This window comes from Felis catus, chromosome C1 (genome assembly GCF_018350175.1).
Source record: "Felis catus isolate Fca126 chromosome C1, F.catus_Fca126_mat1.0, whole genome shotgun sequence".
In the NCBI taxonomy this organism is placed as follows: domain Eukaryota; kingdom Metazoa; phylum Chordata; class Mammalia; order Carnivora; family Felidae; genus Felis; species Felis catus.
The window spans coordinates 132509-157219 of NC_058375.1; the positions used below are offsets into that span (position 1 = coordinate 132509).

The 24711-nt window shown below is 57.5% G+C and overlaps 2 protein-coding genes and 1 long non-coding RNA gene across 11 annotated transcripts in view; 2 read left to right on the top strand and 1 right to left on the bottom strand.

Moving 5' to 3' along the window:
* The first annotated feature begins 6116 nt into the window (after positions 1 to 6116).
* On the top strand, positions 6117 to 7232 carry ISG15 (ISG15 ubiquitin like modifier). Its single transcript, NM_001130843.2, is given in 2 exon segments — positions 6117 to 6197; positions 6689 to 7232. Coding segments are annotated over 2 exon segments (474 nt in total). The 5' UTR covers positions 6117 to 6194; the 3' UTR covers positions 7160 to 7232.
* A 2331-nt stretch (positions 7233 to 9563) lies between these two features.
* AGRN (agrin) overlaps positions 9564 to 24711 on the top strand; it is a 34668-nt gene continuing 19520 nt past the window's right edge. For 3 of the 9 annotated variants that reach the window (XM_023257885.2, XM_023257883.2, XM_023257884.2), the window contains exons 1-2: positions 9565 to 9865; positions 12095 to 12356. In XM_023257885.2, coding sequence (XP_023113653.1) covers positions 9659 to 9865; positions 12095 to 12356 — 469 coding nt within the window. In that variant the 5' untranslated portion in view covers positions 9565 to 9658. Of the gene's footprint in view, positions 9866 to 12094; positions 12357 to 23512; positions 24379 to 24711 lie in introns of those variants that run through there. The other 6 variants (XM_023257882.2, XM_023257886.2, XM_023257888.2 and 3 more) reach the window with 6 other exon arrangements.
* LOC123379434 lies at positions 16522 to 23730 on the bottom strand. The gene is made up of 4 exons (XR_006583810.1): positions 23644 to 23730; positions 19682 to 19744; positions 19128 to 19247; positions 16522 to 16646 (listed from the first exon to the last, which is right to left on the bottom strand). It is a non-coding gene; the product is annotated as an uncharacterized LOC123379434 (long non-coding RNA).

The window sequence follows — 24711 nt, forward strand, 5'->3', positions numbered from 1 at the left end:
CTGCTGCTTCCCTGCTGGGTCTGGGGTGAAGGGATGAAAGTGTCATTTAGTGGCAAGGGACGTCAGGGAGCCTGGGTGGGCACAATCCAAGCCCCTCCTCCCCTCGACGGTACCTCCAGCACAACGGGCCCTGGGTCTCCACACTGCAGACTCCAGGCCTTGTTTTCACGTGGTCCAGAACTCAGAAGACTTGTCCCTAGCACACAGGTGGCCACATAGGATTACAGGGTGTGTCTGGGTCTTGGGGCCGTGTGGGGCAGAGTCCAGGTGTGCTTCTTCCTTGCCCTCACCAGCTCCCGTGGGTTTGAACTAAGTCCGGTGCCCCCCACCTTGTTCCTCCCGTACCACAGCTCCAAGTCACTGCCTCCCCAGGTTAGCACAACCCCTGCATCTCAGGTCTGCCTTCTACTTCTCTTCCCCCACCACCGCCCCCCCCCCCGCCCCCGCCCCCATAGGCCATCCCTGTAGCAAAAGGAATCTTTCTCATCTGCAGACTATCGCTTGACTTCCCTGAGGACCAACCACCCCTATCCCAGAATCTGTTTGGGGGAGAACCAGACATGGGGCTGTTTGAGTGTCCCTCTAGGATAGCTGGTCAGTGTGGGGATAGCAGCTTTATTTCCACTCTCTGTCCTCCACTGAGTCCTGTTTTCCCTGGACACCCATTACAAGGAGCTGTGGCTAGGAGAGGGATGTGTCCACCAAGTGGGTGGTGAGGCTCTTGCATGAGAAGGGATGGGGTCCAGGACAGTGAGGTTGTGGCCCGGGTCAGGGGATCCTCGGCCTTCCTAGCGCTGGGTGGAGAAACAGAGTGACACTTTTCCCTCAGAGCATGGAAAGGAGGGGCTGCCTATTTAATGAGCTCAGCCAGCAGATATTTACAACTAATTAGACTTAACAATAAGTGGAAATTTGGCCCACCCGGTGTCTCTGACAACACTTTTCCTGGTCAGCCATGGTGACTAACAAGCTCTGTGCCACTTTCTCAGCAAGTCATGGTGTGCCTGGGCTTCCAACGTCTGTCCATCAGGAGGTCTGTGGGGGCAGCCCACCCTCATCATTCCACAGCGCATGACCTTCGAACTGTGACCAAAGGCCCTTAGCTAATCAGACGTCATCCAGGATGATCGTCTCAGGGAGCAGTGATTGGCCAGGTGGAAAGGTAGGGGAAAGGAATCAGATCTGAATGAGAGCAAAGATTGTTGTGTCTCATTAAAAGGTAAACTCAAAAATAAAACAAACTCAAAATGGATGAAAAGGCCTAAATGTAAGACAGGAAGCCATCAAAATCCTCGAGGAGAAAGCAGGCAAAAACCCTTATGACCTTGGCCACAGCAACTTCTTATTCAACACGTCCCTGGAGGCAAGGGAAACAAAAGCAAAAATGAACTACTGGGACCTCATCAAAATAAAATCTGCAAAGCGCTGCACAGTGAAGGAAACAACAAAACTAAAAGGCAACCGACAGAATGGGAGAAGATATTTCCAAATCACATATCAGATAAAGGGTTAGTATCCAAAATCTGTAAGAACTTATCAAACTCAACACCCAAAAAACAAATAATCCAGTGAAGAGATGGGCAAAAGACATGAATAGACGCTTCTCCAAAGAAGACATCCAGATGGCCAACCGACACATGAAAAAATGCTCATCACTCATCATCAGGGAAATACAAATCAAAGCCACAATGAGATACCACCTCACACCTGTCAGAATGGCTAACATTAATAACTCAGGCAACAGCGGATGTTGGCGAGGATGTGGAGAAAGAGGATCTCTTTAGCGTTGTTGGTGGGAATGCAAGCTGGTGCGGCCACTCTGGAAAACAGTATTGAGGTTCCTCAAAAGTTAAAAATAGAACTACCCTACAACCCAGCAATTGCACTACTAGGTATTTATCCGAGGGATACAGGTATGCTGTTTCGAAGGGACACATGCACCCCAATGTTTATAGCAGCATTATCGACAATAGCCAAAGTATGGAAAGAGCCCAAATGTCCATCGATGGATGAATGGATAAAGAAGATGTGGGATATATATACAATGGAGTATTACTCGGCAATCAAAAAGAATACAATCTTGCCATTTACAACTACATGGATGGAACTAGAGGGTATTATGCTAAGTGAAATTAGTCAGAGAAAGACAAATATCATATGACTTCACTCATATGAGGACTTTAAGAGACAAAACACATGAACATAAGGGAAGGGAAGCAAAAATAATATAAAAACAGGGAGGGGGACAAAATGTAAGAGACTCTTAAATATGGAGAACAAACAGAGGGTTACTGGAGGGGTTGTGGGAGGGGGGGATGGAGTAAATTGGTAAGGGGCATTAAGGAATCTACTCCTGAAATCATTGTGGCACTATATGCTAGCTTGAGTGTAAAATAAATAAATAAATAAATAAATAAATAAATAAATAAACAAATAAATAAAAGGTAAAGGTGGTAGATTTGCAACTAATAGAAGAGTCTGGGCTGTGAGACTAAAACCTCTATGAGATAAGAACTGTGGACATTCTTGGAAAGGTTTTTTTATTGTTGCAGTTTTTAGACAGTGAAGGGTTTAAAAATAAAACCAAGTATGTTAAATGACTTGAAAGGTTTTAAAGGTTTAAGGAAGTTTAAGTTAGTCTGTAAATGAGACAAAATATTAACTAAAGGTCCCCTTATAAGTGACCATTATAATTTCATAAGTAGAATATTAATGTTTGAGACTAGAACTTATATGTTTGTGGCCATATTATTAGGTGCATACAAGTTTACAGTTACTTTCTTTTACCAGTGAACTCAACCTTTTATTGTTACCTTCTGTATCTCTGTGACACGTTGCATATAAAGTTTCTTTGTTGATATGTTAATAAAATTGTTAATATGGCTACAACTGCTTCATTTTAGTTAATAGTCATGTGGTATGTTTCTTCCCATCCTTCTACTTTCAAATTTCTTGTATCCTTGTGTTTCAGGTGATTCTTGTCTTCTGTAAGCTACATAAAATTAGATTATTTTTAACCAGCCTGACAATACTGGTCATTGAGTCCCCCTGGATTTCAGACTTCTTGCCATTGTTTCAAGCCCCCCAGTCTGTGGTAGTTTGTTATGACAGCCCCAGGAACTGAGACAGGTTCTGTCAGTTTGCTTCCTTAATGACTTTGCATTTAGTTCCTCCTATCAAAAGCAGGAAGACAAATGGTGACAATGGGATGAAGTAACTAAAAGAAAACGAAGAGTCTAGTGCCATTATGTCAGTATTAAGAAATCAGAAGACATTGGGGCACCTGGGTGGCTCAGTTGGTTGAGCGTCTGACGTCTGCTCAGGCTGTGATTTCATAGTCGTGGGTTCGAGCCCCGCCTCAGGCTCTGTGCTGACCACTTGCTCAGAGCCTGGAGCCTGCTTCCGATTCTGTGCCTCCTTCTCTCTCTGCCCCTCCCCCGCTCGTGCTCTGTCTCTCTGTCTCTCTCAAAAATAAATAAACATTTAAAAAATTTAAAAATATGGGGCGCCTGGGTGGCTCAGTCGGTTAAGCGTCCGACTTCAGCCCAGGTCACGATCTCGCAGTCCGTGAGTTCGAGCCCCGCGTCGGGCTCTGGGCTGATGGCTCAGAGCCTGAAGCCTGCTTCCGATTCTGTGTCTCCCTCTCTCTCTGCCCCTCCCCCGTTCATGCTCTGTCTCTCTCTGTCTCAAAAATAAATAAATGTTAAAAAAAAATTTTTTTTAAATAAAAAATTTAAAAATACATTTTAAGGAATAAGGAAAAGGGAATTAAAAAAAAGTTAACACATCCTACTCTCACCATTTTGTAACCTGCTTCATTCAAATAGTATATCATAAACATTTTTCCATATTAATAGATACTTTTATGCAAAACAATTTTTTAATGGCTACATGTGTTTCCCATAGCATAATGAATCCATTATAGTATAGAGGGGAATTTAGTTAATCAATCCCATATTGTTGAATATTTAGGTTGTTCCCAAATTTTTGCTAATACAAATAGCATATAGCAGGCGTAAGTTAGCTAAAAATAAATAAAATTTAGGTAAATAAGAAAGTAAATGGTTTTTGAAATAAAAAAAGTAAAAGAGTGGAAAAGTAAATGTTGTGAATATAAATCTTTCCCATCTCATTTCCCCATTCTCACCACCCACCTCCCAAATCTCATAGGACTCCAAAATTGTGAACACACAAAAACCAGAGGGGTTTAATTTTTCTTCTTTTTATTATTTTAAGTTTATATCTTGACTCATTCCTTGCATAAGTAATATTGGTATTGTAAAAAGAAAACCACAAATGTTTATTGAGATAAAGAATACAGAATGTGAAAATCTCCCCCATCTCCCCCAAATGACCATTATTAAACATGGTATTGATATCTTCTGATTTCTTTTTTTTTTTTTTACATTTATTTATTTTTGAGAAACAGAGTGAGACACAGCGTGAGCGGGGGAGGGGCAGAGAGCCTGTGCACAGAGCCTGACGAAGTGCTCGAACTCACAAACCCTGAGATCATGACCGGAGCCGAGTGGGAAGCTTAACAGACTGAGCCACCCGAGTGCCCCAATGTGTGTTTTTAGCTTTGTTTTTCTGAGGTGACATTCACGTAACAAAAATGTATCCATTTTAAAGTGTATAATTTAGTGTCAGTATATTTACAACGTTGTGTGACCATTACCTCTACCTAGTTCCAAAACATTTTATCACCCCCAAAGGAGGCCTCAGATCCATAAAGCAATCACTCCCTATTCCTGCTCTCATCCAATGCCTGGAAATCCCTACTGGGCCCTATGGATTTGCTCATTGTGGGTATTTCATATAAGTAGGATCATATAATATGTGGCCTTTTGTATCTGCCTTCTTTCACTTAGCATAATGTTTTCAAGGTTCATCCATGTTGTAGCAGTTATCAGTATTTTATTCCTTTTTATGGTTCAGTAACATTCTATTGTAAGGGTGTATCATATTTTGTTTCTGCATCCAGCTGTTGATGGATTTGGTTGTTCCCACAGTTTCTACCTTTTGTCTATTGTAAATAGTGGTGCCATGAACATTTGGTTACAAGCATTTGTTTGAACACCCGTGTTCAATTCTTTTGGGCATATACCTAGGAATGGAATTGCTGGGTCATATGAAAATCCTGTTTAACTTTTTGAGGAGTGACTACACTGTTCTCCACAGTGGCCGGGCCATTTTATATTCCATCAGCAGTAATATGAGCCTTCCAATTTCTCTACATGCTCCTCAACATTTCCTATTGTTCTTTTTGAATTATTATTATGTTATACTAATATATTATTATTATTATTATAGTTATGCTATGATAATGGGTATGCCATAACATCTCATTGTGATTTTGATTTGAATCTCCCTAATGGCTTTTCCCTAATGGCTAATGAAGTTGAGCAGCTTTTCATGTGGTTTTGGCCATTTATATATTCTACAGAGAAATATCTATTCAAACATTTGTCCAATTTTTAATTGAGTTGCTTATCTTTTTATGGTTGAGTTATAAGAATTCTTTATATATTATGGACACTAGACCCTTATCTGACATATGATTTCCAAACATTTTCTTCCATTTTGAGAACAATCTTTTCACCTTCTGGATAGTGACCATTAGTTCATTTTTATGGAAAATAAGAGATACATCTCTTTCATTAAAAAAAAAAAAAAAAAAAAAAAAAGAACTATCTGAAGAAATATTGTCCTAAACCAATGGTGATTATCTCTGGGTAGTTTGGATTGCCACTCTTTTGTTATTTCTGAATCAATTGTGGCAATGTGTTCCACACTTACTAATTTTGCAAACTGGTAAATGGAAAGTGAAAGTTCCAATCGTTAGCTCATGTTATTGTGACTTCTGTGCATCTTGTAAAGGACCTGAAGTGATGGACATTTAGGGGGTTTCTGAATGCACACAGGGGCAGGGTCCTGAGTGCTGGGGCAAGTGGATAGTCCCGGCTTTTACCCTTGTCATTCTGTTTTGTTTCTGTCACTCACGGGGCACACCTTGGGAAAAGGAAACTGAAACTGAAGCTGAATTCAGCCACTGGTGAGGCTCTCTTCCCGACACTGCCCCCTGACGTGCACAGCTCAGGTTCATAAAAGGGCTGAGCCGCAGGGGAGCTGGAAGCTGAGAGGCAGCCTCCTCGTCTGTGCCTGTGGAGGACCTGGTGCCAGAGCCTACAGCCATGGTGAGGGGGGGTTGCCGGGTGGGGGCAGGGGGGGCTCTGTACCAGTCGATTTTCCCATTTCATCGCTGGGGTCTCCCAGGGGTGGAGCACTCACTGTGTGCCAGGCAAGTGGAGGTGCTCAGAGCTCCCTCAGGTCCCTAATCGTGCGGGGTGGTGGACAGAGCTCCTTCTGACGCCAGGGTCTGGGTCTTGGAAAGTGTGTTTTGCCCGGTGTTTAACCCTGAGATCCCTGGGCATTGGCACAGAGGGGCATCTTCGTGGGTTAAGGGAGGTGCAGCACACGTACTCGGGCATCTTCGTGGGTTAAGCAGGTGGCTGCCTTTCTTCTGGAAATGCTCCTTGCTCGCCTCCAGCACCTGGGGTCCATTTCCTGGTGGGTGGGGAGGAGAGCAGCATCCCCAGCCCCTAGGAGCTTGCCCTGTGGCCAATGCCATGCATGCAGTGGCTCCAGGACTGATGCCAGGGTCTGTAAGTCCGTGTGATGTCCACAGGGCGGGGACCTGAAGGTGAAAATGCTGGGGGGTGAGGAGTTCCTGGTGCCCCTGAGAGACAACATGCTGGTGTCGGAGCTGAAGCAGCAGATCGCCCAGAAAACTGGCGTGCCCGCATTCCAGCAGAGACTGGCCACCCACCCTGCCGGCACAGTGCTGCGCGATGGGGTTCCCCTCCTCAGCCAGGGCCTGAGCCCCGGCAGCACGGTCCTGCTGGTGGTGCAGAGCTGCAAGGACCCCCTGAGCATCCTGGTGAGGAACCACAAGGGTCGCACCATTGCCTACGAGGTCCGGCTGACGCAGACGGTGGCTGAGCTCAAGCAGCAGATATGCCAGCAGGAGCATGTGCAGGCCGACCTGTTCTGGCTGAACTTCGAGGGGAAGCCCATGGAGGACCAGCACCGGCTTGGGGAGTATGAACTCACACCCCAGTGCACTCTGATCATGAATTTGCGCCTGCGGGGTGGGTGAGGCAGGACCAGGACAGCAGCGCGGAGGGCTGCCCACCCGAGTCCCTGACCAAGTGTGGGTAATAAAAGTTGACGCAAAATTAAACGTCTCCTTCCGTTTCTGCCCTCCTCCTTCCCCCAGCACCCCTCGCTTCTGCACCCCTACTGATGAGGCTGGGGGAGGGGCAGAGGAGGAAGTGGGATAAAGAGACGCAGGGTCACCGGGTGGTCACTAGGCTGCATTTGCCAAGTAAGTGAAGGCACAAGTCTAATGAGATCAAAATAGCGACCCACTCCCAGCCACTCCTCGGAGAAACTGAAGATGTCCCCTCACCTTTGAGAAATTAAATTCTAGAGAAAGAAGAGACATATCTGTTGGCACGCACCCCTACCTCCAGGCTGAGCCTCAGTCAGCCCCTGCATAACTGATTCCCATCCTCCACATCTGGGTCAGCAGACAGTACAGGGAGGGAAAGGTGTGGTCAGGTTCTTACTAGGACCAGCACCCCTGGAAGTGCTCAGAGGGTGAGGCTCTAGGGCCTGCCTGGCTGGGTTGTGAGGCAGGCTCCTCCACTGGCACTCATGGCCCTCCAGAACCCATCAGCCTGCCCTGTCCGGCCTGCACTGGTCCAGGGAGGGGTGTGGGCAGGGCCTTGAACACACACATTACCATCTGGCAAGCTGCTGAATGGAGACTATTCTCCAACAAATACACCTTAATGGAGAGACCATGGCCAGCAGGTGAGGGGCCCCCCTGGAATGGGCGATTCCTTCAGTCCAATGTGGAAGAGCTTGTCTCAGATGGAGGGCACGCACCTAATCTGACACAAACTACACCTGCTTCCACGTAGACTGTTTCTCTCTATACCAATTTCCCAGGAATTCCACGGGAGCCAGACTGAGTCAGCTTTGGACACAGGCAAGATGGGGGGTGGGGGGAGAGACACAGAACATACCCATACGCTTCTCTGGGCTAAAGTCCACGACTCTGGGGACTCAGACCTCAGCCTTCAGTCTGTTCAGAGTAATTTGGCTGGAGACCCAGAAGCCCCTTTCTGGTCGGGGGGGGGGGGGTGGGCAGGGAGGGGAGGGGGCGGTCTGTATCTGGGCTGAGAGACTTCTAGGTCTTGCTCATCTGTGACCAATATGTGTAGACAGGCAGCTGTGTGTATGTATGCGGGAGGGGTGCTCTCTTGGTTCCAGGTTCATTTCCTGGGTCCCCACCCTCACTTCTTTGTCATACTACAAATTAGCAGGTGTGAGCATACATCCTTGGGGCCATCCTCCTTCCCTGAACCCCTCCCACCAGGGTCGGGGAGGTAAGGTACCTTCTCCCAGAGGGGCTACTTCCTGCATTGCTTCTGGCTCAGAGATCTGTGGATGGCTTGGGGCGAGGGGGTGTGCCACAGATTCAGCCCTGGACCGACAGAAGGGGTCTCCTCCCCCTCCCCCTCGATCTTCAGCTAAGCTAGGCTCCAAATTGTACTCTCTGGATCTCAGTTGATCCCATGTACCTAGACAGGCTGCCTGGAGAAGGGCCCACCGCGGGGCTGAGGAGGGGGCGTGGCCGGCCGTCCCCTGCTGAGCCGACACAGTCGCGGCTGGACGACAGAGGGAGCCCTCCTCTCTGCAGCCAGGCCGGGGCCGACCCGGGACCGGGCGGTGGGCGGGTCTGCGCTCCATTCTGACCAATCACCACAGCCACCGGTCCACATTGGTCCTAGCCGGCCGGGGGCGCGGCCTGCTGGGGCCGCCTCCTCGCCCGAACCTGCTGGGGGTCCCGGACCCGGGCGAGTTTCTGTCCCCAGCTCCCGAGAGGGGCTGTGGTGTGCTATCGAGCTGTTCCCGCCAGGGGAGGGGCGCAACCCTGCAGGGTCCGAGGGGCGGCGGGGCCCCAGGACCTGGCAGCCCCTTCCCGCGGCCAAGGAGCTCCCGCAGCTCTGGCCCCGGCGCAGTCTGGAGCCCCTTGGAAGTCCCGTCACGTCGCCTCCAGATTATGCATTAACCCGATTGCAGCCGCATTTCCTGGGCGGGGGTGGGGGTGGGGGAGAGACGCCCGCGCAGGACGGGGAGGGGCGTCCACGGGGGTGCGCCGCAGAAGAGCGAGCACCTCCCGGGCCCGCCCACCACCACCCCCCCCCCCGTCCCGTCCGCCCTCCGCCCTCCGCCCTGGCAAGTCGCACCACCCACCTTGGCCCGACCCAGTCCGACCCCCGCCCTCCCACCAGCCCGGCCTCCGCCCGGCGTCGCTGTCCCGACGCTTTGTTCGCGGCCGGCGCGGGACGCTGGGCGCCGGGAGGGTAGGGGACCCGCGCGGGCTGGGGAGCTGGGCTTGGGGGGGGGGGGGCGGGAGGGGGGAGAAGGGGCGGGGAGGGGGCGGGGCTGCCCCGGGTCCCGCCCCCGCGCCGCCCTCGCCCCCGCCGCCTCCCGGGAGCTGCGTCCCGTCCTGTCCAGTCCCGCTCCCGGCGCGGCCAGGCCCGCGCGCTCGCTCGGCCGCCTTCCGCCGTCGTCGGCCCGCGCCATGGCCAGCCTGCGGCCGCCCGGCCCAGCCCTGCTGCAGCCACTGCTGCTGCTCCTGGTCGTGGCCGCGCGCGCCCTGCCCCGCGCCGACGGGACGTGCCCGGAGCGCGCGCTGGAGCGGCGGGAGGAGGAGGCGAACGTGGTGCTCACCGGCACCGTGGAGGAGATTCTCAACGTGGACCCGGTGCAGCACACGTACTCGTGCAAGGTGCGCCCCCGCCGGGACCCCCCGCCCTCGCCCCAGAGAGCCCCTCCTGGAAGCCGGGGCTGGGGGCCTCTTCCTCCGCCAGCCTGCGCCCCTAGCCCGGAGGCCGGCCACCCCACCCCGCTGGGACCCCCATCCCAGGCCGTGGGAAAGGGCACCAGACGCTCCGCAGCTCTCGCTCCCGCTCCCTTGGCGACCGCCGGGCCCCCGGGTGGGGCGCGGGGTCCCGGAAAACTCGCGAGTGCCGGAGGGAAAGTTCCTGCGGCACCGCTGCGGGCCCACCTCGTGGTGCCAAGGCCCGGGAGACCCAATCGTGTCTGCCCCCACCCCCACCTCCAAACCCACCACCTTACTGGAAACAAGTGCGCCGTCCCCCAGGGAAACTGTATGGCTATCGCACCCCCTCCCCATCAGCCATAGGAAAGGAACGGGGACAAGGAGAGGTGATGCCTGCTGTTTGGGGTGAAAGTGGGAATTTGGCCTATGGTCAGTGCTGTCACTACTCCCTCCCAGAGGCCTTTACCAGGGCCAGAGGGCGGCGGGGGGGTAGGGGTGGGGGGGTTCCGGAGAGAGTGGAGTGCACATAGAATCTCCCACCCCCAGGCAGCAGTGCTGCAGTGACTAGGTGTGGGGACAGGAGCAGAAAAGTGGGTGGAACCGTTGCTGAGCCTCAGCTGTGGAGGGGTGCAGGGACAGGTGCCCCATCCTGCTCCTGGGAGAACTGGATCCCCCTGGCCACAGGGGAGGGGTGCTGCTCGGCCTCTCCCTCATCTGGATCTGGGAGTCTCCTGGGTTAGGTATGGTGGGTTTTTCCCATAACACGTTCCTAGGGAGGACTCAGGGGATCCAGGGCCCATCCCCACTCTGGCCCCTAAAACCACCCCCCTGACCAGAAATCGGATCATTCCTTCTCCATGGAGATGGGGGTGGGGGGGGGGGACAGCTTCTTTCAGATTGGCCTGTGTTGGCTACAGCTGGGATCCCCCGCCCAGCCCCCTCCCCTCCACCACGCCAGGGCACTTTGCCAAGTCCCTGCAGGATTTTCCCGACTTCCTCCCCGCTGCTCCTGGGTGTGGCTGGGGTGGGGGGAGGCGAGGAAAGCGGCCCAGTCCTCTCCCTGCTGGTTATCATCCTTCTGGAGCCTACTGTGTGTCTGGGGTTGGGAGGGATAAGGTTGGACAACTGGGCCACTGGAAGGTGGAGGGAGTCCCTAAGATGCTGCCTTCCTGAGGCTCCCAGCAGGGACCTGGCAGGTGGGCAGGCCACCATTGTCTTTCATCACCCGTTCCAGAAGTCTCAGATCCCCAGAGCTCCTGAGGAAAGGGGCTTCTTCTCAGGGAAGAAGTGGTGGACTCACGTCCCCTGTGCATATGTCCCCACGGATCTGTTCCTTGGAGAACATCCCAGTATAGCCTGCAGCTGCTGAGACCCTCCTGTACCCACCCACCCCCCTCGCTCCCCGGGCTGTGGGCGTCTCAGGGCTTGGTTTGTCAGAGCAGGTACCCTCAGGGCCCCAGGAGTGAGAGTGTGTAGGGTGGGGCTGCCCTGTGCTGCCCAAACTTGATTTTGTGGTTCGGAGGCTGCCTTGACTGCATTCACTGCAGGAGCCTGGCAGGAGGAGGGGTCTTTCGCCTCCTGGGGGGTGGAGGGGTGTGGGGGGAGAGGGTGTCTTAGCCCACCCACAGGGCTGCAAAGAGCCAAGCTGGCCCAGAGCCCTGAGCTCGGGGCCCATGGCCCTTACACCCCATTGTCCATGTTCGCTGCTCCTGGCTGTCCCCAGGGGTGGGCCCAAAGTAGTGGTGGGTAGGTGGAGAAAGTAAGGACATGGAAAGCAGGCACCCAGGCCAGGTGGATCCCTTCCCATTTCCAGCCTGAGCTGAGATGGACATTATAGGAATTGGGGTGGCTGAGGTCAGTTAGACCTAGTGGGTGGGAGTGCTGCCTCCTGGGTGAGGGCACACGTCCTTCTGTGTGACACGCACAGGCTGTGGCATCCATCAAGGGTGTGTGCTTCCCTGCAGCCCCCTCCTGCGGGCTGACCCAAAGATCTACGCACGTCTCTGCCCGGGCTTTGAGTCTACTCTGGACATTTGGCCTGAGCAACTGAGGTGGGAAGAGAAGAAAAAGCCCAGGCGCCCAGTCTGTACTTGTTCCTGGACTCTGTGGCCTCCTCTCCCCAGTGGAAAGAGGATCACTGATACCTGCCCCCCCCCCCCCCCATGTCCACCCCAGGTTCGGGTCTGGCGGTACTTGAAGGGCAAACACATGGTGACCCAAGAGAGCCTGCTTGATGGTGGCAACAAGGTGGTGATTGGCGGCTTTGGAGATCCCCTCATCTGTGACAACCAGGTGTCCACTGGGGACACCAGGATCTTCTTTGTGAACCCTGCTCCCCCGTACCTGTGGCCAGCCCACAAGAACGAGCTGATGCTCAATTCTAGCCTCATGCGTATCACTCTGCGGAATCTGGAGGAAGTGGAGCACTGTGTAGAAGGTATGTGGGGACTTGACCAGGGGCAGAGGGTGACTGAGGTGGGCAGGCTTGGAGGAGCTCCATATCATGCCCTGGGGAGCAGAGGAGAGCTTGCTGTGGGCAGGAGCGCACGTGTCTTGTGGTAGTCTGCTCTCCTTCCCTCCTCCCTCATCTCCCAGCTGAGTCTGGCCATCGCAAGGTCACAGCTCCAATCTCGGACATTAGCAGGGATCCCCACTCACCACCCCCGGTCCCACGGTGCCACCATCTTTTGTCTTAGGGCCAAGCAAGCCCCGGTCTTGGAAAGGGGACAGGCTTCCTCCTCTTCTGCTTACCCTCTCCCTCCTGGTCCTTTTCTGAGTGGGAGGAGGGGACCAGGTGAATGAACACCAGCTGTTTATGTTCCTGGAGAAGCCCAAACATCTGTCTGGACGGGTCCCAGATGTTGAGCAAACCCCTCAGAGTGGGGCATAGGGATTGGAGGAGGGGCTGCCCCCTTATGTGTTCCAAGAGGCCCGTCATTTCTAGAAGGGGGAGTTTGTGTGGGGTGGGGACTTCTGGGGGTTTGAGTGGGTGTGAAATGCTCTAATTGAGTCGAAGAACGTTTCCATGTCTGCTGTCCACACAGCACATGCCTATTCTGAGTGGCCCAAGAGCTCCCCTCCCCCAGCCCAGCCTCTGGGAGGTGAGCTGGAATCACATGACCAAGGGCTTCCCTGCCGCCCCCCCCACCCCCACCCCCTTGCCCCAGGAGAGTCGCAGTTGGGGGCTGAGATCCTTTGCTGGGGAATGTGGCAGGGAGAATGTAGGAACTGCCCCTCGCCCCCACATCCTGTCTGTCCTCTCAAGGCTGCCTGGGAAGGGATGCATCGGAGGGGGGTGGCGGTGGAAAGAACATTTCCTCCTCAGGGCAGTGGGAAGGGTCTGTGACTTCCTTTCTCGGGAAGGCAACCCTGTCCTCTGATTTGTTCTTTTGGCCAGCAGGGAAGTCCCACTTTCTATCTAACTTACTGCTGTGATGCTGGCTTGGTTTTTGCGGGATCCTGGATGGTGGTCTGAGAGGGACTGTGCAGGGGTAGGGGCAGGACCTGAAATGGGGAGCCCTGTGGCACTTTGCCCCCGCTATGATCATCTGTTCCTGAGCCTGCTCCAGGGTCCTGGGCCACAGCATCACACAGAGAAGCCGGCAGGGCTGTGTATTCCCGGTACCTTCCCAGCACTGGCTCAGATGAGGCGGACCCAGCCTGGCCCCCTCACACCTTACAACCTTGCCCTGCTCTGGGTGTTTGTGTTCTGGGGGGAAAGATGGGAAGGTGGCATGGAGATGGGGCAGGCTGTGAGATGGTGATACCCAGTTTGGGGGATGGGTGGGGGGGGGGGCTAAGGAGAGGCTGGAGAAAGAAGGGTCAGGGTACAGAAAGTCCCCTGTCCCTATAAGATAGAGAGAGTGAATTATCAACTCTACAGCTGGGCGGGTCCAGCCTGAGGGTCTGTGACTCAGTAACTGTGGCCTTCTGTGGGGTCAGAGGGCATGTGGTGGGAGGGCCACCCTGGGCAGAACAAGGTTTGGCATCTTGCCAAAGCCTGTTCTACCCATGGCAGCCCCTGGCTCTGTATATGCCAGGCTGGGCACAGAGACAGCTGGAGAGGAGGGTACCCAGGGAGAGCCCCCCAACCAGCACTGGGTGAGACTTGACCTACTGTGTGCCCTGGGCAGCCAGCACTCAGGTACCAGGCCAGGACCTGAGCTCCAGCTGGAGAAGGGGTAGTGCTGGACCCGTAGGCCAGTGTGCAGCAACTGGTGTGCACCCAGGAGGGGCTGAGCCACTGGACTCTTCCTGGGGTGGGCCTGCTAGGGAGGGTGGTCTTGGGAAGAGGAGACCCAGAGAAAGGCATTTGCTATGACTGTAGCTTGGAGCCTTGCAGGTGGAGCCAGGTGGAGGCAAGAACCTTCTGGGGAGGGGGGTGGTGTAGATGGAGGAGCAAGGCGCCTGAGAAGTTTTGAGCTGGGCGACATAGTTCTCTACTTTGAAAGCAAACCAGGGTGCCATGGTGGGGGGAGGCGGGCGGGGCGGGCTGGGAGGGCCAGGTGCTAGGACAGGGTTGCTGCATCCCAATGGCCCAGGGTGAAGGGGTGCCTCCCCCTTGAGGCTCCGGAGGCCTGAGGCACAAGATCCCGAGGGGCTAGGGCCAGGCTTGGGCAAGTATTAATCCCGTGCCCACCTTTCCGAGCTGGGTGAGGGTGGGAGATTGGCCCGCCTCCTATTCTGTGTTAGGTCAGGACCTTGGACCCCACCCCAGGACTCCACCCTAGGTGCTCTGGGAATCAAGGGCCTCACCCTAGTGAGGGAGATGGATGGACAGGGCTTGAGCTAAGCTGACCCCTCCCTATCTGACTCTGACCCCATTCTGTTCCCAGGGGCCGCATTGTTGTCCCAGCCCCAGGGTGAAGCCTGGGCAGCCCCCAATCTGCGGAAGTCACCACGAATCCACCAGGTCCCACTGCGTGCAGGAAACCCCTATCCCTAGCACACTTCCCTCCCCAGTGCCGCCCTCCCCCCACTCCTAAAGGCCCAGAGCAGCCAAGGTGGGGGGCAGTGTCCGTCCAGGCCCACCTTCTGGGGTACACCCTGGGCTTGCTCCCTCCTCGTCACTGCCTGAGCACTGCCCCTGGCAGTGTCCTGAAGGGGAACCTGCTGCCACAGCACAGGCCGTCTCTAGGACTTGCCTTTCTCAGTTCCTCCCCCCAGGGCCTACAGGGTCTTTCTGACTCTGCCAGGTCAGGCCCCCTTCCCCAGCCTCCAGCCCCCAGGAAGGCTCCTCCTCCCCCTGTCCTCCCTCCCGCCTGGGGAACCACATTCCTGGCATAACTGAGACAGGTATGTGTCCCTCCCCGTGCGCCACCTTTGGGTGAGGGAGGCCTGCTGCTCCGGGGCAGCCTCTGCCAGAGGGAGACCCCTGCCCCCTGCTCTGTCAGGGAAGTAGCCTGGCGTCTTCCAGTGCCAGCTGCCCACGCACCGCGAGCCTGCCCAGGCCGGCAGCTGAGCAGGCATTTCCCCCAGTGCCCGGCCACCTTGCCTGGGCCCGGACACTACCCACACACACCCACTACTCTCCCCACCCTTGCCTCAAGAAGACTGGTCCTGGGGCTTCTCCTGTAGCCCCCGGGAGGGACATAGGCCTGTCTGAAGTCCTGGGGCCCTTGCCTCCCCACTAGGAGCCAAGAGCAGAGAAAGGAAGTGTTGTCTGCCCTTCTGGGGCCCTGGCACAGGGACAGGGTCAGAGTGAGTCTGGCATTGGCCCAGCCCAGCCCTGCCCAGCCCTGAAGGGGGTCCTGGCAGCAGCAATCCCCAGCCCAACCTGGCAGGCCTGATTCTAGTGAGCACCGTCCCTTCCTCCCTGCCAGGCCAGCTGTCTAGGGCCTTAAGGAGGGCAGTGCTATTGGTCCAGTTGGAGAGGCAATGGGTCCTGGGCCCTCTGACTTCTTTCAGGCACTACAGGCCTTGGAGCTGGGTGTGGGTGGAGACACCCCCAGACGGAGACCAGCTCTCTACAGTGTGGGGGCAGGTAGGTGTTCAGGGGAGGGTTCTGGGCAGTTAGCTTTTGCATTCCGCCCCCTCCCCCTATTCATACCCTACTCCCCCCACATTCCTCCCTGCTGAAGTGGGAGGTAGCTTCTCCCTGTTCCTCTCCTGCTCTCTTCTAGACTGGGTTCTCACCCCACCCCCTGCAGACCCCACCCAGTGTCCTCCTGAGCCCCTCCCCCAGGCAGGTCAGCCAAGAGGGCTGAGAGAAGGCAGGCCCAGACTGGAGGTTGCCTGCCCTATTCTCCCTTCTTCCCTTCCACAGCTGTGGGGGAGGGAGTCTGCCCAGGTGGGGGATGACCCCCCCACCGTGCAGTCCTGTTCCCACCTAGGGAGTCCTTGGCAGGAAGTCTAGTGCTTCCGGGGCACCTGCTGGCTTTGGCTTTGATTTTAGTGTACCTTCGCTGGGGTAGTCCCAGGAGTGGGCTTTGCTAGCTGAAATGGACGGCTGGCTCTCCTGTTACTTCCCTGGGATGTCTCTACTTCGGCAGGGCTAAGCCAGTGAAAACAGCTCTTGGCTTTTTCCAGACCCACCCACCCCCTGGCTCCCCACCCAGAGAAGAGCCCCAGCCCCTGCAGACTGGAAATGGAAAAAAAAAAAGGTTGTTTTGGAACTGTCGTGTTCTCTCCGTCTGTCTTCACTGGGCCTCCCCGAGCTGTGCCGGGCCGGACATACTCCTGTAGGGCTGGTTATGCCCTTGCAGCATCTCTGTGGGTGCTGGGACTCCTGTGCACAGATGAGGAAGTGGGAGATCACCTGGTCAGCACGAGCTGGCCTAGGTCTGGCGGCTACCCGCCCACACCCTGCCAGTCCTCACAGGCCGAGTGCCAGGGTAGCAGAGGGGAGCATGGGTCTGCCCCAGGGAAGTTAATGGGACAGGGGCCCAGACCTCAGCACCAACGGTCCAGCACGGCCTCCTCCATCCATCCTGGCTGTGTTGCTTCCTTCCTGAAGGGTTAATCCCCCACCCCCAACCCCATGAGAATCAGAGCCTGCCCCCTATCACCACAGGAGGGTGGAAAACAGCTGTAGAAACAGACCTCCTTCTCCACACACCCCCACCCCCCAGTCCCTTGCCTCTGCCTGCGGGACCCAGACCAGTTGCACCACCCTGCATGCCCCCCATCCCCACAGGTTCTACCCTTGCCCAGAGGCCTGGGCACGGGGTAGAGAATGGACTCCCTTTCCTGTTCTGCCCTCCTGGCCCTGGCACTCCCCTTGCCACTGGACTTGGGGAATCAAAGCTCCCACTCAGGTCACTGAGGCCTGGCTGGGGCTGGGCTGGAGGCTGCAGGCGCTCTCACCACGGTTGCCCACATAGTGCCGTATACCTCAGAGTCCCAGGAAGTTCTCACTGGAAGCGCTGACTGATAAGAAAAAGGGGGCTCAGAGAAACAAGACAGCACCCCAGTGACAGTTACCCTAATGATAGCGACAGCTCAGTGAAGGAGGGTAACGTGCCCCCCATGGTTCTACACTGGGGCTTAAGAGGGGTCAGGTTCGAGCCTGAGGCTGTGGTTAGGATCTAGAGAGGGGGCGACCTAGGCCTCTGGTGGAGCCTCCCGTGGGGAGAGAAGCTCCCCTAGAGGGGCCCCTCTACCCAGAGCAGACCCTGAGAACTTCCTCTGAGGAAGATCCCCTGCCAGGGGCTGCTTACAGCTGGATCTGGGAAGGGGAAGAAGGCCCCTCCTGGTCAACACTCCCCCCCCCCCCCGCCCCCCACGGAGCCGAGGCTCTGGAGAGGGGGAAACTTCTGTCCTCACATGCAGCCAGCTGTTTCCAGCTGTGTGGCCTGCACACGTGTGTATGCGTGTGTTTGTATGCACGTGTGCCTGCAACCACAGACCTACTGGTCTGGGCACATGAGACTTCTGGTCAGAGCCCCAGCTGGTGGCTTGTGGTTTCTGCCACCCTTGTTTCCCTGGGCTTGGCCTGGGGTGGGAGCCCTGCAGGTGGTCTGCCAACTGGCTGGTTGCAGGCAACCTTTGCTTGTGTCTCAGGGGCCTTAGAACAGGACCCGGCCTCTGTTTGCGATGGCTGTCCCATTTCCTGCCTGCTGCCCACCCTGTGCCTGGCAAAGACTGGGCACCTCGTCCTGCAGGCTCTCCTCTGGGAGTGACCACAGTGGTTTCTCAACGATGAGATGAAAGGGCTGTGGTCCCTGGGGGCCACTCGGGTTCACTATCCCAGCATGTGCCTGTGGGACCCTGAGTCTGACACAGGGCTCTGGGGGCGGCAGGGTAGTTAAGGAGTCGAGCTGGGCAAGTCAGGAGGGGCAAGTCTGCATCTGGCCTGAGGTGGGCCTGAGTCTTCCCCCCTTCTCAGTCACCCGACCACCTGCCCTGGGAGAAGCAGACAGCCTGGCGCGGCTGCTGGAGGCACCTGCCCCTCCGTCCACAGATACGAGAGGCTCCGGTGCACATCTGGGAGAAGTAAAAGCACGCACATCTGGGCCAGATTGTTGCCTGTGCCCACCTGCCAGAGAAGAGGGTATGTCTCTCTCTTCCTGGAGGGGAGGCAGTGAGGCTATGCCCGTTCATTAATCCATCCAGTGGTTCCTTCCTCATCCACACATCCATTCACAGCCCGGCACCAGATCCTCACTGGAAGGTGTGGGGGGGGGCGGGGGGGGGGTCCCTGGGGGGGTCCCTGGAAGAAGCTGCTTCCACCTGCACAGGCCCTGCTGGGGTCCTGAATGGGCTTCCCATGGAGATGGGGTGAGCTCAGTGTTGGGAGGTGAAGGCAGAGGGGCAGGGGTGTTCTGGGCAGAGAGGACAGCACCAGGTTCAGTGGGTGCAGGGCATAGCTTCAGTGAGGGGTGGGAGCAAGCCGCCATAGGCGTGGTACAGGAGAAAGGGCTGGAACACCGGAACCCACTGCTACAACCGGCTGGCTGAGAGAGCAAGCTGGCCCTCGCCCTCTGAGCCTGCGCCTTCCCAGACGATGACAGCACGCCTGCAGACCCCATTCCTGTCTGCAGCTCTCTCCTCTCTGGGGCTCCCTCTCTCTGCCCCTTTGTTCTCTGAACCTCTCTCTGCCTCTCCCCGCCCCACCGGTGTCTGCCTGCCACTCCTCTGCATCCCGACGCCAACCCAATCATCACCTTCATAAAGCACCGCCGCTCAGACCTTGGTGCCAGTCTGTGCACCCCCCATGGTGCCCAGTTCAACACAGCCGGGCCCTCAGCAGGAACACTCCCTGACTCACCTGACTCTCCTGACTCACCACGCACTGTCCACACTTGGGTGGCTCCCTGGATCCCCCAGCTCTCCTTTCCTCTTGGAGACGGCCAGGGCCTGACCAAAAAGAGGGGGACTTGGAGCCGTCCTGGAGAAGAGGGACAGAGGGTGTGGATCAGCCCCACTCCATCCCTACCTTCTTTTCTCCAGGCACCTACTCTCCTCCACCTCTGTTCAGATGGCGCCCCCTGGTGGCTACAGCTGGTATCCTGGCAGGTGTGCAGGCCTCGAACTGGGCGCCCTCCCCCTGTCCTCCCCAGGCCTGAGGATCTGCCCCTCTGGCTCCTTATCTCCTACTCCTAATGCCTGTTACCTTCAGGCTTCACCATACTGGCATCACTTGGTCTTTTGTGGGCCTGGGCCCTGGGCCTTTGTAGTTGCCTCTGGAAGCTCTTCCTCCTGGTCTATGCAAATCCCTCTCCGCGTCATCCAGGTCTCTGTAGATGTCATCCCCCAGTCCCTCCAATCTAGGTTACCACCCCCCCCCCTACACTGTACCCTCCCTGAGGGCAGAGAACCTACCTGACTCGGGATATCCTCAGCCTTCCCAGTGGAGGAGCTCAGACAGGCTAGTGCGTACAGGGCCTGGGGCACCAATAGCGATGTGTAAGGAGCGAGGGTTGGGCACAGAGACTGCTGGTCAGGCAGCTGGCGTCCAAGCATCCAGCCGTGCTGACCCCCTCCTCAAAACTGTCATTTAATGCCACCACCCTGCAGCGTAGACCGCCCAGCGGAAGTGTGGGCCTTGCCTGGTAGCTGGGTGGGTGGGCACACAGCCCGCAGGGTCAAACATGGGTACCTCTGGGCTGCACCTGAGGTGAGACTCAGGCTGGGGCCTGACGAGGCCTCCTTCCCAGTGGCTGGCCCTGGGCCAGCAGCGACATCCCGCTGTGAAGTGCCCATTGTCTGCTGAGGCCCCGGGAGAGGGAGTGGCTGCAGCCTGAGAGCAGACACCAGGAAGCTGGGGCCTGGGGGTGGGGCCGCCCTGTCTGGTCCTCTCCCCCTCCCCCACCAGGGCAGCCAGACACCTGTGACTCTGGGCCAGCTAGGTAGCCTATGTTCTCTTGCTGCTCTCCACAGGCGGCTGCGCACCAGTGTGGTGCGCACCTCAAGATCTCCGGGGACTGGGGGGGACAGACAGACTGGAGGTGGCACTGGCAGGGGTGGGGGCGGAGGCCTCAGCATTAGAGGTGTGTGTGTGTGGGGGGGGCATGTGCGTGTGTGTGAGACAACCAGTGTGTGTTCATGCCGGTGAGTTGTACACTTGTACAACGCCCAGTGCAAACTTGAGGGAGTGCGTGTACTTGGGTCTCTGCTTGGGTGACACCTGGAACACCGAATGTGTATGTGCACATCTGTGCGGTCACATGTTGCTGTGTGTGAGCCCAGAGACCAGAGGGGCCAATCTCTGGCTCAGAATATCCTCTGTTCCTTCCTAGGGCATGTGCCTGAGTGGGCTGGTCAGGGCTGAATGATTTTGAGTCTGAAGATCCCAAAATAGCTCTGGTAGCCTGCACTCCCCTCCCCCTACTGGGTCTGGGGCCTCAATGGCCCTTTGTCTCTCTGAAGGCATGGAGCCCCTGTGGGGGGCTCAGACTCTCACTGGGGCCAGGAAGGACAGGCTGCCTGCTGGTTTCCCTTCCCCCAAGCCAGGCCCTAAGCTCCCCCCCCCCCCGCCCCCCACCATGCTGGCAGGGTGGACCAGTCTCTCCCCTTCAAATGAGCATCTGAAGGCCAGCCCACTTGCCCACGGAGACGATCCCTTGCCAGCCCCCACCCATCCCAGGTTTATACTGATCCCTGGGCCTAGCCCTCCCACACCCTGGTTCCTTTATGCCCCTCCTCCTGCAAAGCCCACCCATGAAACTGTGGCGGCAGCAGACAGGGTCCATGTGTGGGTCAAACCCCAAGCAATGTTCACATGCCCACACATGGACCCTGTCTGCTGCCGCCACAGTTTCATGGGTGGGCTTTGCAGGAGGAGGGGCATAAAGGAACCAGGGTGTGGGAGGGCTAGGCCCAGGGATCAGTATATGTGAACATTGCTTGGGGTTTGACCCCAGCACTGTCCGTGGGTCCTCTTTGAGCCAAGCTCCTGGGGGAGCTGCAGTGACAAGTAAATGAGAAAATGTGTGAACTGCCTGGGCTCACTACACCAAGTCTTTGGGCTCTGACCCAAGCCCTGCCCTGAGAAGATAAAAAGTCAGACCCTGCCCTGGGTGCTCCCAGTCCAGGGTGACGTCCTGGGGAGCTGCCGGCACTGTCAGTGTGGTAAGCATTGCCAAGGTCCCGTGAGGTGAGGTAGAGGGTGGGAGGCACCCCCGAGGTGAATGAAGGTGGGCTGACCAGGGGCCGGGGTCTCCAGGTGGTTTGACGGATTGTTGCTCTGGGTCCAGTGCACTGTGAGGTGAAGAAACCACTTTGTTTATTGGCTTTTCCTGCAAAGTTTCCTCAGAATCTCAGGCTCCAGGGCTCTAAGAGGTTTGAAGACCTCCGCTGTTGGTGATGGGGGACCCTGACAGGATGGGCTAACCCTTAGATGGGCTAACTAGTGTGCCTGGCCACCGGATGGAAAGGAGTCAAAGGAGATAGACCTCATAGAACTGGGTGCTGGCTGGCAGGTGGCTGCTGTTGCTGAGGAAGTGGGGGGGGGGCGGGCAGAAGGTTGGGTGGAGTGTGGAGAAGCCTACCTGACCAGAGGGGACGGGGCGGGGGGGGGGTGGTGGTGGTGGTGGTTAAGAACATGTTTATGTCACAGAGGAATACATCGTCGGGTGGAGGGACTTTAGGGAGAGTCCAGTTGGAGGCTTGGTGGGAGTTGAGGCACTAAGACACCTGTTGGTGCCCTGGGGTGGTGTTACTCTGGATGAGTGGAGAGTTGGCACCAGGAAGGGCTTGTTCCAGGGCAGAGGAGCCCCACAGACCTGAGAGAGGACAGAGAGGAGACCTAAGAGTGACCAGGGCGGCACGGGTGGCTGTGGCAATAGCGGTTTGGCGGGAAGGGGGACCTGCTGACTTCACTTACAAATAACCCTGCGGAGTCCTAAGTGCAGTGTGGGTGTAGGTCTGAGTGAGTGGGCGGGTACGTGAGTCTGTGGAGTGTGGGACTATGTGTAGATGGGTATGATTGAGCATGGGGGTGGGTGGGGGAGCACTGGTGCAATTAACATCTTTTCAGCTGGGATAGGGACCAGAAGGGGTCCTAGGATGGGGCTGGGGGGGGGGGGGGAGGCCTGATCCCAAGTTGAAGAGGGACCCACTGTGCCTTGGAGGCCAAGCTTCCTCCCCCTCTCTCCTCAGAAAGGGCTGGCAGACTCTAAGAGAGGGACAGAGGTCACTGCAGAGACTCAAGGGCCTGCGACCAGGTCCAGGCTGGAAGCGGCCAGCCGTGGTGGGTGTGGCAGTGGGCGCTTAGGGGTTCCTCCCAGAGGACTGTGGGACATGAAGGGATGGGAGTGCAGGGCAGTGAAGGTGTTGGTCATAGAGATCGCCACCAATGGGATCCTGGCTGCGGAGGGTGACTGGTGTGGATGGTGGGGAAGGTGCGCGACCCCTGCCCCCCTCCCTCCCCAACCGGTCAGGGGCTAGGAAAGGGGCGTCCTCTGGGGGCGGATGTGGACAGGCCTGACTCCGGGAAGGACCAAGCACCCCCCCCCCCCTCCGCCCCCGGCCCGGCTGTGACGTCACGGCCCCGACGTTCCCTGGTGGCCTCTGGGGGGCGCTCCAGGCTGGCGGGACGGCGCCGGAGTCCCGCGATTATTTGCATAACACTTCTTTACAAGAAACTCATTTGCATGTTCCTCTCCACGGCCGGAAGGGAGGTGGGGGGCACGCGGGTGGTCTGAGGTGTTGCCACCAATTCCCGGGAGGGTGGACCCATCTTGTCCCCTCCACCCTCCACGTTGGGCGCAGCCCGCTCCCCACCTGAGCGTGTACCTGGGGACCCTTCCCCCACATGCGCGCGCCAGGGCGGGGCCAGCACAGGCACACGCGCCCGTAGCGTAGAGTGGGGGCCTGCGTGCGGGCCTGAGCCCCGCTGCGTGCGCTCAGAACGACCCTCCGGCCCTCCGCCGCGCCCTCGGCCGCTTACGCACGCGGTACGGCCCAGCGCAGCGGGGTGGGCGCGGAAGGGGACCCGCCCCGCCCCTGACCCCGCCCCACACCTTCTGGTTCCGCCCACCCGGTTCCGAGCCGGGCCCCCACCCCCCAACCCCCGCCCCGCCCCGGCACCTGCCTCCTCTCCCCCCACCCCTGTTCCTTCCCGGCCCCGGCCCCGGCTCCCACCTCACCCCCCCCCACCCCACCCCACACCCCAGCGCCCCCGCCTGCCCCTGCTGCTGCCCCCGCCCGCCCTCCCGTCCTCTTCCGCGCGGTCCTCTGCGCCGTGAGCCACGACTCCCCACGGACACCGGGGTCCCCGGAGGCGGCTTCCTTTGTCTCTGCTCCCCGCCCTCCCTCCGCGGCGCCCCTCGCCCCTCACTCACCGCCCCAGCCCCGGCGAGGGCGACGGAGCCGAGGCGCGGCCCTCCGCGCACCCGCTCTTTATTCTCTGCCTCCCGCTCGCTGCCTGCGCCGCTCCCGCCTCTGCTGGGGACCCGAGACCCTCCGCGCCCGGCCGCCCGCGCCTCCCCACGGGGTCCCCGGGCGAGGGCCCGCTCGCCGCCAGTACCCCTCGGGCCGGCCCTTCCGGGGTCGCCCGGCGGGCGGGACCGGGGGCTCCCGGGGGCTCCGGGAAGACTGAGCACGCCGGAGAGCTGCGGGCACCTACGACTACCGGGCTGTGGATACAGGGGGTGGCCGCTGGCGGGCCCTCAGTTTCTCCTCCGCCTCCCTCTGAGCCCACATTTGGGGTGCTACTCCGGGAGAATTTTGCACATCTCCCATTATGAGCCTCAAAGGCTGCGGAGGTGTCCTGGCTCTCTGGGCTGTGACCGGCGTTGAACTTTGAGAACAGAGCTGCTGTCCGCTGCCCCAGGGGACCCAGCATGGGAGGAGTTGCCCCGAAGAGGCCCAAGGGCGCCCCTTGAGCGACCCGCTCACCCTGAGAGTGGGGGCTGAGGAGCCCAGGGCCATGCCTCCACTACCTCTGGAGAGGGACCCGCGGCAGCAGCGCGGGGTCTCCCTGCTGGTGCGGTATTTCATGATCCCCTGCAACGTCTGCCTGATCCTGCTGGCCACCTCTACGCTGGGCTTCGCCGTGCTGCTTTTCCTCAACAACTGTACGTGGCTGCGGGCATGGCCACCCCCACCCCTCCCCCCCGGGGCCGGCTCGTGGGAACCTCCTTCTGCTGGCTGAGTTCCCCTGCCTCAGCCACCAAAGACTGGGGGAGAGGCAGGGTCAAATAGAGGCGACCAGCTGAGAGGTGGCTCCGATGGGCCATCTGCATCTTTTGGGGATCAGGATCAGGATGAGTCATTCTCTGGACCCCTGGGCCTGTCAAAGCTTGTCCTTGCGTTCATGGGGAGCTGACCCTCACCCTGAGCTGCAGAGACAACTCGTTCTGGGAGCTGGGGAGGAAGGGAGCGGCTGAATGCACTGGAAGTGGGGGCTT